This window comes from Otolemur garnettii, unplaced genomic scaffold (assembly GCF_000181295.1).
Source record: "Otolemur garnettii isolate 467f Iridium unplaced genomic scaffold, OtoGar3 scaffold00035, whole genome shotgun sequence".
Classification (NCBI taxonomy): Eukaryota; Metazoa; Chordata; class Mammalia; order Primates; family Galagidae; genus Otolemur; species Otolemur garnettii.
The window spans coordinates 4,952,294-4,964,331 of NW_003852430.1; the positions used below are offsets into that span (position 1 = coordinate 4,952,294).

Below are 12,038 nucleotides of genomic sequence, written 5' to 3' on the forward strand. Positions count from 1 at the left end.
AGGGTTTCCCACTAACCGCAGGGTGGTCAGGACACTACTCTGGGCTCCTCACAGCTCTAGTTCTCCCAGGGGCTTCCCACTAACCGCAGGGTGGTCAGGACACTACTCTGGGCTCCTCATAGCTCTAGTTCTCTGAGGGCTTCCCACTAACCGCAGGGTGGTCAGGACACTACTCTGGGCTGCCTCATAGCTCTAGTTCTCCCAGGGTTTCCCACTAACTGCAGGGTGGTCAGGACACTACTCAGGGCTGCCTCGTAGCTCTAGTTCTCTAAGGTCTTCCCACTAACCTCAGGATGGTACCTTATGGTTGTCTTAGACATTACAAATATACAAAGGTAAAGCATATACTGCCCCAAATTAATGAATTCATAATGAAAATAGTGAGTCGCGTTGCTGTGCGTGAGACAGGTTAATACTCACCTGCACCTGCTGCTTTTGTGTGTTCAGCATATTTGGGTCAATTGACAAAGGCCCGAGAACACTGACCATCAGCTCTTTTTCCACAAGCCACTGTTTTAACTGGGCCTCTATGGTCTGGAATTGGGTTAGGTTATTGGAGGACTCTTCCAGTTTTTGTTGTCTATCAACTGTTAATTGATTGAGTTCTTGCCACTTAGAATCTAAAGAAAAAGGATGAAACTGGTATTCAGTTTTTTGCATTAACATGATGATATCTATGAAGACTATATGTTATGCAAAATGATATGTAATGGCTATCATTTTATTTTTTAATAACTCTTCTTATCTGGTCAAATAAAGATCTAAACTAAGAGTAAACTGCATTTAATAATACACATTTTGTGGACCTAGTATTTGTGTGTCAACTGAAATATAAGAAAAGAAAACAAACTTGAATCTGACTTTAGAAGATATTATAGAATAGGAACCATTCCTTAAACCAAATAGGATCCTGAGATCTCCATTTCTTCTAGAAGTGCTATAGAGTCTATTTATTTAACTATAACTAACCTACTAGAATAACGAAGATTAATCCTTCACTTTAATATCAAATCTTCAATTAGCAGGTCTAGGTAAATGGCTCCCACATTTGACTATTTAGCCCCAATTATTCTTTTATTCAAATCACACATTAACAACCAGCCACTGTCAAGTTACAATCAGAAATCTTACCAACCCTTTAAACTCAACATTAAAAAATAATTCCTCTAAAAACAGGTGGATTTTTCTGACTTTAACATTTCTTTCAAAGGTTATCATCTCTCTCAAGTCACTGAGAAGCAATAATTCAGAATGTCCTATCATGAGTTTCCGAACCCTCTCATATTCTTGACCATAAAACCTTAAGTCCCTCCTTTATATCCCTTATGCTATAATTCCATTTTGGCCCTTGCCATGTGTTATTTTTTAAAAATTGGTTTAACTGTTACACAACAGAGGTCCTTATCTTTGGGGCACACGTGATAATTTAATACCATCCCTCCAGGCAATGATGAGTTAACCTCATCCTGTTTTGCCTGGATCAGTAGTTCTCCAACTTGAGCTACATAGAATCACCTGGAGGGATCATCAGCCCCCACCCACAGAGCGTGTGATTCAGTAGTTCTGGAGTGGGGTCTGAAATTTTGCACTTCTAAAAAGTTCCCCGGTGCTGCTGCTGCTGCCGGACCCAGGAGCATACTTTGAGAACTACAGACCAAGACTATCCGTCTTCTCACTCCTATCTCAGCTATCAGTGTTTCTCAGCTGCAATCTATTTGGTTCTAAAATAATTTCTAAAAAGAAAGATTACTTTTAAACAAGTCATTTCCCTGCTAAAATCCGTCAATAACTAACTCCTCACCTGATATTCAAGGCCTCCTACAATCTGGCCCTAGTCTACTAAGCTTAGAGAGTTTGTATTTTGAGATGAATCATCTCATCTAGCCCTGATCTTATTGTAATCGTACAAACAGGCTGTTGCTCACACAGGTCCCATGTCTGAGACCCTCTACCTCTTTATCACATATCCCAACCTTATCCAGCCTTCATAATTCCAATGGATCTTGCCCTCTGCCAGGAAGTCTTCCCTGCTCTCACCACCCTCAGGACAGCATGCTCCCTGTACCCAAGGGTTACTGATCAGAGAACATTTAGTCCAGCACGTGGACACATTAGTTGCTCAATAAACATTCATTGTTGGCCATGATTACTTGATGTGAGAGTTTTATTTTTCACTAGTTTAATACACGAAAGGGGTGACTTCAATAGAACACAATCCCTGAAATCTTATCTACTGACAGCATTGCATATGGCACATTCTAGTCACACACAATCTGACAACAAAATAATGCAATCAGAGCAATAAATCAGGAAGAAGAAACATCAAGGTCATCAGGAAGCTTTTCTGAAGTGCACATTCCTCATTCCTACCCCTATTCTAAAATGTCCTGAGAATACTCTTCCTACATAATTCTGATATCCTGGGGAAAGCCACTTAATTAGAGCCAATTTAATTACAAAGAGACCGGAGTCTCTGTAGTTGGATTAAATACATTTTAGAACTTTAAGATCCTCTAGAGGAACATTTTTTCAAACTGAAATATACTTCCAGATTTCTAAATTTATCACAGGGCACCTAACTCTAAAAGAAAGACAATATTTAGATAAATATAATGGGATAATGGAAAGTAAAATAATTATTATAATCATAGTTCACGTATATAGCACTTACTATATGAGCCAGGTGCTTTCATCTGAGCTATAGATAGATCAACTTAATGAGTTATCTAAATAATACTATGAGGTAGGGAAAATTATTTTACTCCTCTTTACTAATATTCCATATCATCATTATCATCATAATAATGAAAAACTTTAAGACAATGGGGCCAGTGAAGAAAATTCTGTAACTAGGAGAAACAGATTATACAGGGACAGTGTAGAAGTGGGAGGATGAGCCTAGATAAAGATTCAAAACTACCAGTCTTCAGTGAACAGCTACTTTTTAGTACAGATTGGGAGAGAGAAGAAGATAGGAAGATATGGATCTGGAGCAGTCCCAAGAGGAACTCCCTGAAGAACAAAGCCTACCTTTTCCAAATAAATGAAAAGAACATTTAAAGTAAAAGATAAGGAAACTTTAAAAAGATTAAGCATCATAAAGCTAGTAAAAAAAAAAAGTCAATAATCGTTAATGAAAACGATGGTACTCCATGCATAGCATTTTACTAATTAGTATCTACCTTCTTCAGAAAACTAAATGTAGTCACTGTGTTTACCAGGAAAAATACAAGATAAGATATAAAACCTAAGTATGGTAGCAGCGGCGTGGGACTGATTACTGATTCTTTGCTTTGGACTTTTTCACCTTCCTTCTTTAATCTTAGGTGTGAGACATGATAAAGTTGTGAAAAATGTATCTAAAAGGTAAGCCAAACTAGACAAACTGTCAAAATTGTGTTATTGGTTTACACTTATTATGAATATACAGGAAAGCCTGAATGTACTTGCATATATAATGACACCCATTATCAGCTACGTGTGCCCCCCTCAGTGGGCCAGCTGTTTGCTACAATCCTTCTGAACCCCCAGAGCAAACAAAATTTGCTGAGTGGTATACTGATATCCCTATAAAGACTCGAGTTATAACACAGTAATACCTAAACAAATAAAAAAAATTAATAACAATTTTGCAATGTATACAGACATGTGTCTTTTTATATTTTCAATAACTAGAAATCTTCCATAAAGAAACACTGTATATTTCTGAAGAATTATATTTATGTATTTCACATTTTGTGCTGTCATGTTAACTTTAATTCTCTAATTGTCAGTGGTATACAATGGATGTCTGTATACTGAACTTAAAAAAATAATAGACTAATGATAAACATTAAAAAAAACCTAAGTACATAAAACAGAAGATATATTGTATATAAACGTAAGCGATGCCAATTCTCTGCACCATATACTTTGAAGTGACACTTTTAAATACGCAAAAAGTAGGTTCTGAAACACTAAAGCAAATCCAAACCCCAGTGAGGCTGCTGGATGGTTTCGATGGATACAAGTGAAAAATGAACGAGCTTCTGTCTGTGAACTTTCGTGTACGTAACACAACATACCTATTTCTGCCAGCATCTGCTTCCACTTGGGAGCCTCAGGAGTATCTGGGTTTTCCTCCAACAGCTCTGTCAGTTTGTCTTTCAACTCCTGCACTTTGTTTACATTTTGCTTTAGTTCCGCCTCAAATGACTAACAAGGAAGAAAAAAATAACTATATTAAAGTGTGCCAACTGCAAAAGGCAGAAACACAATTATGATCGAGCATTTTTTTTTCCTCTAGCATGACCAAAAGAGGGAAAAAAATCCACTTTTAAAAGATAAAGCTGGTGAGGACCTGCATTCAGCAGCTATTTCCTTTCCTCTGCTGAGCCGGTCTTCGCTGTGTGACAGGAATCCCACAGAGAAGGCCTGTCCCTATGGAGATAATGACTCTCGTCTCCATTATTGAGGAGGACTTTCATATTTTCAAATCAACCACTTTGGATAAAAGCAAGATGACATCAGTAGGTTGCAATTAACAGAAAAGTTAGCCTTGACAAAGGCTTGCTAGTATTTCAGAATCTACTAGTGAATAAGCACGTTTTTGGACACCACGTAAAACGATCCTCCCAATCTTGCCAGCTACATGAAGAAATGTCCCTATTAAAGAAAGGGAAAGTATTAGCTGTTTTACACTAGACAGAACACATCCCTAAAACACTTAGCCTTTACATAAATATTTCCCAGTAGGTGGCTGGTTAACACATCCCAGACTTGAACTGATTCAGAGGTGACAAAGGGGCTTACACTCACGGCTTGTTCATCTTCATGATGTGGGTGCACGATAAAAGGTGGGGGGTAAATTCACACCTAGCAGGTGCAATGCGTGCTACTGGTGCACGACTGGTGATGGGCACACTTATAATAACTTTGACTTAAACTAATATTGATGAAATTATTTTTTAAAAAGGGACTCTTCACACCGATCTCTACAGAAAGACACATGAACACAACTATCAAATTTTGTGCTGAAGGTGAGAGGGCTCCGTCCGAACGCCCACTGGTTTCCTTGCACATCTTCAGGGGGAACCCACAGAATGTACCTTGTTCTGCTCAACTTGCGTCTTCACAGCTTCGGTGTCTGTAGGTGCAGGTGTCTGATGCCATTTTGTTGCCGTTTTATTCATTTTCTGCAACCACTGCATCATAGCGCTTGATTCTTCCTGAGCTTTTTCCAATTTGGAGAGTTTAGAATTCAGTTCTGCTATTTTGTCCTTGAGTAAGAGGCCAAGATCTTCATAATCATGACTTACGTCAGTCATGTCCTTCTTAATGGATGTCAACCCTAGAGAGGAAGAAAACAATTACACTGATGCACGTTCAGCTCATTTCCATTAGAGGTCTAGAAGTAATAGTTTGCCAATCTCTGTAATTTTGCCACTGTTAAGCCTACCATGATCAAGTCAGAAGCTTTTTAGAATTAAAAGTTTAGACTATTGTGTAATTCTATTTAATCATAAATAATTCAAGAACATAATACTAGCAAAATAAAAAAGGTATTTCAAATAGAATAAAACCCTCAAACCACAAAATGTTACTTACTAATTCCTCAGACACCAAACTCAATAAATTAGATAAAAATAATGTTATCTCAAGTGGCAGAACATCTCAAATTAACCAAATAAAAAAGACAATACATTGAACTAGCTTTTACTAATTTCGGATGAACAAAAATGCATGGAATGTTATAGAAATTTGATATTTAGGGAGATTTGTGACTATTAAATACCATTTCAATTCACGTTTTAAATTTCAAATATATTGTCCCCTAAGAAGATTTTCTCTTTCAAAAAAAATCACATTACATTAATCAATAACCAATGAAAATTATTATTCACCTTTATTTGCCCAAAATTCCTGAGTATTTGCAGCTGTTCCTTCACCATTTAATATTATTCCACCTGTAAAAATATTAAAACTGAAGTCACACAGATCTCCATAGTATTTCTACACATCAATAGAAAATGGCATTGCATTCAATCAAACAGTAATCACTATATACAGTAATCACTTAAAAAGTTATGACTACTTGAAAGCACAAAATACTAATTTAACTTTAAAATCAAATGAAGGCCTAAAATTTAAATATTGAACAGTATCCTTTCTTCTAAGTAAAATTTATTCTTAAGGTAGTGCTATGATCTATCATTTAATATAAAAAAAAGTAGTGACATGATCATCTTAAACACTAGCATTTCAATGTTTATGTTATACTATTATAAATTTACTATTCATAAAATTTTTGTGATAAAGCTGCTTTAATGCTAAAGTTGTCTTAATGATAAAGGTCCCAAAGCTCAGAAGGTGCTCAGTATCCAAGTATGTTGAACGAAGCACAAACGACTGATGAACCACAGAGCGTCTGCCTTCCTTAGGGGTTAAAACCTGGCTGACGCAGGGATACTGTGCTGCCATGGGCTTAACGGAGGCAGAATGGGTTTTGTTAAAGACATGAAAAGAATCTTAATGTTTAAAAACAAACAAACTGTATTCCTAAAACCACATTACATCAATACGGGGGGGGGGGCGGAGAGAGAGAGAGAACACAGGCACCCAGACCGGTTAGGAGCACCTGGGTGTTAGTGTGAGACTCACCTGAGTGTAAATTCCAGCCTTTCTAGTTATTAGCCACATACATGACTGGACCAACCAATCAACCAAACTGATGGGGATAACACCTAATGTGGGAACTAAAGACCAATCGCATAGGAACTCCTCAGCGAGCAGTAAACTAATATTTCTCTTTTATTACATTATCATCTAGCATTGGTATCTTTTCATAAACAGAGTATTGAAAAAACTCAATTAGACTTTCTCAGTGCCTCTTGGCTATCTACTCAAAACACAAAGACATCTGTCAAATCACACAAGAACAAATGGAAACAAATAGAAACATTTAGATATCTAAAACTTGTTTGTCCTTTAAAAAAAAATCACACACAATGGCATCTCACATGAAAGTGTAACTCCCCCAGAGATGCTCAAGACCAATGCCTACCATGCTTGGTAATTACCAAGAGCCCAAAACAGAACAAAACCAAACAACCCCCTGCAAAAACAAAACAAACAAACCAAAAAACCACCCAAGGAACACCGGTTGGTGCTGATATTGCAAATATAAAGGAGACATGAAGAGCTAACATAAATTAAATGAATAGAACTCCTTTTCTTAAAAAAAGAAAAAACTTGACACTTTAGGAAATCTGATTAGGGGCAGAAAGGAGAAATCATCACACCATATATAATATGGGTAGTCCCTGAAATGGGATTAATAGAGTGGAATAAATGGTGGGCTGAGAAAGGCCCAGCTGGAACATCAGTCTCACAATAGGGACAGCTGGGGAGTTGGTCCGACTAGATAAACCACGGAGGAGACTCAGAAATCTCAAATAAAGATACGAGACTGCCTTCTGTCTAGGCTCAGAGTTGGGTTTGTTTTCTTAATTTGATATTGTGTGCTTTAAACTAAAACCTATACCACAACTTAATTTTAGAATCAATATTTATACACAACTCTCCCATTTGTTGAGAAGAGAGGCTCAACCTTGACTTAGATTGTGATTTAGACATGTCGGTCCACAGGAACAGCACACAGAATGAAGAGGACAGGAATAAAACCAGAGGGTCCGCTTTGCAGGAAAAGAGCCAATTTCTTCCCTCACTTCCTTCTTTGCCAGGAGCCCAGACTCATTTCTTCATCAAATGTGATAATAAGAATAGAAATATTTCAAATAGAATTTCAATATACCCACTTCATAAAGGTAAAAAGCAAGCAAATCTGAATCTAATCTGTCCTCTACCTCCATTCCTCACTCTTACATATCAACCTGATTACATTTTAATTATGGTCTTTAATAAAAGAAAACATAAAGAGAAATTCGAAATTTGATTAGTACAGATATCTTTTCATAGCAGATTTTAATGTGTTTACAGATGCCATCTTTTTTTAATCACTTTCACTTTGTATTTTTAGGGTTATTTTATGCCTTAGTTAAAAAATAACACACACATACACAAAATTAACATGAGCGATTCTTACAGTTTTTGCCATAAATGTAAAAAAAAAAAAAAAAGCACATACCTGATTTAACTGCTGCTATTGCCTTTGTAGGGGTAGTCACAGCACTTATTAGGTTACATAGTGAGATCCCACTGTTGTTCACTTTCTGAATCTCTGGTGTTTTTAAACTCCACTTTTCTTGTAATTTCTTGAGATATATAAAAATACATTATTTTCAGTCTTCTTTATAGTTTCAAAGTGGCACGTTATAATTCGATTTCTTAAGCATATCTTAAAGTAGTAATGACTGTGGGCCCTGATTTGTGGGGGAGGTGAAGAAAAAAAGGCACCATCCCTGTTTGTCCCCACGGCCCAGGTGACTGTTAGCACTGTTAGTAGTGACAAGCGGGGGTCTGGCCCATTCTGCTCCTTGCCACAGTGGAAGTAAGGTTATTCCTGGCGGCCATGGGTTCCAAAGTAACTGTCAACTGTAAGTCTGCAAAACTGTACTAGGTCATAGCCAAGTTACAGGAGAAAATGTATTAAGAACATTAAAAATAAATGGGAATTCAGAATTCCATTTTACAGTATGTTTTAGTTATCAAAATTTTAATGAATTTTTAAAAACAGACATTTCTACAAATTTGGAGTGAAAATTTGCTATAACTTCGTAAGTGTCAAAATGTGAATCAGGTAACAAAATACTTGCGCGCTATTTATGGAGGAGATAACTTCTATCTTCCAATACTGATTATAGTGATATATACAACCTGGCATTAAATGCTAAGGAAAGAGAAAGATCTTTTACTAAATATTATGAGAAACAGTATCAAAAATAACTGAAGCTAAGTAGAGATTTAGTAGGGAAAGAAATTTAGACACTGTCACAGTCAGCAACACATTACTACATTTTTTTAAAAAGCAAATTAATTGAAAGTTTATGTCCTGCCTCAAAATCAGTTAGCCCCATGTCATGATTTCCAAAGATCATCAAGATATAGGATACATATAAGGATCTAACTTCCATTAGATACTAGATCGAGAAAACCACCACCAGTCTCTTAACCTTTCATTACGGACACAGTCAAATGAAAACTTAATATTAAATAGAATGATTCACCTTGGTTTCTTCCAAAGATTTTCCTAAATCCTCTGCACCAAAAGAAGGCTGCACAATGGGAACTTTTTCTGTTGTTTCTTTTATCCATGACTTCAGTGATTTAACAAGGACTTGGAAAGCATCCAATTGTTCTTGACAAGAAGTTACAGCTTCTTTTCTAGATAACAGAAGTCATAAAACTTTAAGCCACAGAAAGATGGTACGCCGAAGGACTAATTACTAATAAATTAATTCTTGTTCCCACATCAGGCTTAATATTTTTTTTAAAAAATCTTCCATGTGCAACCTAATCCTTTAATACAGGAGAAAATGTTTCATAGGTGGTAAGTGAAATCAGCTATATCTCTGCTCCTCCAGGCAAGATTCACAGATAAAGTTAGCAGCAGTCAAGAAATCTGTAACCCATATGTAATGGCACTCTATAATGCTACATAAACTCTAAGGCTACATAAACAGTTTTAACATTATTTAGATTCGGTGAGCTTTGATCTGTCCACTTGATGGGATGCTTAATGCCAGCAGGCACAGAACCAGAAGGGAAACATTCACAAATCACCGACTTGAGGAAAACGTAACGCCACCTAGTGTCTTCTACACTACACTACAGTCATGTTAATGGACTTGATAAACTCAGCGTTTCAGGGAGTACAGATTTAAGTCTCCTAAAACGAGATGTAACCTAATAACTGGAGAGTTGTGATGGACACCTCCCCCAAGGAGGTTCAGGAACCTCCACAAGGAACCATGTGGATCTCTGTGTGTGCTGAGCGCCATGGAGGGAACATCCACACTCAGCACACGAACTGTGAGGACCGTCACATTTGGCACATGGATGACAAGTGTGCACAACAGCAAATGAGAATACACCACGGTGGGACTGATGACTGATGACCACGTGGTTCTAAAGTTGGACCCATTTGAAAGAAAAAGCCCAGAGATTATCTAAGGAAACCAAAAACATTTCTTCTGTGCAATGTGAATTAAATATCACAGTATGTGATGGAAAACACAGCTTCATGAGAAGTACAGACTGGACTCAAAAGTTTTACGTAGAGAATTCTGAAGAAATAAAGAAGACTAGTTGAAAGAGAAATGAATATTTTCTATCTTTGGGGACATCTTTTATATGAACTTTAGGAAAAGCTGCTGTATAAAGAAAGCCACACGAGATAAGAAATACCCAAGTTGGGGGTCAGGTCCTGGGGTGTGCCACACCTTTTGGGGCAAGACACGATTGTAAGAGGGTCTTTACCTAACAGATGCAATCAGTGTGACTTGGTTTCTTGTACCCTCAATGAACCCCCACCAATAAAAAAGAAAGAAAAATACACAAGTTAAGTCACAAGGTCCTGCATAGGTTTTTAGCTCAACTTAGGTTCATTCTCTTGTTTCGTATTTTTTCATGGACTCATGCCTCATGTGCTGCTCCTTGAAAAGTAAACTATTATGTATAAAAGGCCACAGTGAAATTGCACACAGATTATGAATTGAGCTCAGAAAGTAAAGAATCTTCAAGGTTATTTCTGCCTTTGCAAATAAAAATGTGATATTTACCAATGGCTTCAGATGTGGCAAGTTTAGATCATTTTTAGTAAGAAATATCACTACCATTTTTCTTATATAATGCTTTCCACTTTTACGTAAGAAGTACTGAATTTTCTTCTTAAATATCTTTTTAAAGTAATATACTTAATTAAAATAGCAAAATGTTTATTAAAAAATACTTATAAAGTAGCCTTTTACTTAATCTCAAGTTTTAAAAATAGTTTCAGTTATCTATAAGTAAAAAAAAAAAAAAGTAACTGATTCTAATTACAATGCTATCAAATAGAATAAAATATAATTTTTTAAGTGGTGCTTACTTTTCTTTGATGGTATCCTCCATTTCTTTGAATTTCTTTGACAAATTATTTGTTTTTTCAAAAACCAGAGCCTTATCACCTGGTAAGCCATGGCTGGATATCTCCTTCAGGAGACTATGCAAAACTTCAAGGTCCTTCTTATGGTCTAAGAATTCAGAAGTTGATTCCTAAAAAGCGTTTAAATACTTAGTCAACACAGATATTGCTAGGTGCTCGATGGATGTTCCATCCAGATACATGTGGGATCAGAATAACTCTATTCAGAATGTCACAGAGGAATAAGTCTGCCTACGATCAGTAATCTAAATATAACAAAACGCAGGAAGGCTATTTCAAAGAAAATGCAGTAAACTTTAATTTAAAATGCATTCTATATTTGTCTCTGTGGGTTACGGCATATAAGATAATACTTCTATTATCTGTGACATGTATGAAAAGTGGTATTTATTTCTAATCACTGAGCAAAGTTCTTCGAGGAGAAGATGGGGTTTTGAGATTTTTAAGGGGGGAAAATAGATCTTTTTTAATCCATAAGCAATTAAAATGACAATTGCTGATTGTAAATCTGCCAATAGGCATATTAGTGAGTCTTGACTCCCTACTTGACTGGCCTCATGCGTACTTAGGAAGACATACCTGCATACACTGAGACAATTCAGTGACATCTTTTCCTGGCACATCTACTTCAGTGAGAGCCTGAGTTTTCGTTTCCAGAAACGTCTGCAGCTTTTCTGAGAGGCTCTCGAACAGTTCTACTTTGGTTTTGAGCTCCTCCATTTTGGTAAGCTTCTCTTTGTGTTTACGGCTTGCTTCTGAAAACCGAACAGACAAGTCCTTCATCTTGGCCTGCAGTGAGGATGCAGTCGAGGGGTCTGTGGTTTCCATAAACTTCTTCACTTTTTCATTCATGGCATTGACACTGCTCTGCCGCCCTGCAATGTCCTGTTCCAACATCTGAAACATACCCAATATTGCATCTGTTTTATAATGATGTTTGCAAATAATGTGACAG

At 36.7% G+C, this 12,038-nt stretch overlaps 1 protein-coding gene across 8 annotated transcripts in view; it reads right to left on the reverse strand.

Annotated features, from left to right (window-relative positions):
• DST (dystonin) overlaps window positions 1-12,038 on the reverse strand; it is a 480,961-nt gene that overhangs the window by 103,290 nt on the left and 365,633 nt on the right. For all 8 annotated transcript variants that reach the window (XM_012805072.2, XM_012805073.1, XM_012805074.1 and 5 more), the window contains 8 exons: window positions 11,663-11,980; window positions 11,027-11,193; window positions 9,165-9,321; window positions 8,126-8,252; window positions 5,883-5,945; window positions 5,088-5,329; window positions 4,065-4,194; window positions 421-620 (listed from right to left, as the gene is read on the reverse strand). In XM_012805072.2, the coding sequence (XP_012660526.1) occupies window positions 421-620; window positions 4,065-4,194; window positions 5,088-5,329; window positions 5,883-5,945; window positions 8,126-8,252; window positions 9,165-9,321; window positions 11,027-11,193; window positions 11,663-11,980 (1,404 nt within the window). The remainder of the gene's footprint in view (window positions 1-420; window positions 621-4,064; window positions 4,195-5,087; window positions 5,330-5,882; window positions 5,946-8,125; window positions 8,253-9,164; window positions 9,322-11,026; window positions 11,194-11,662; window positions 11,981-12,038) is intronic.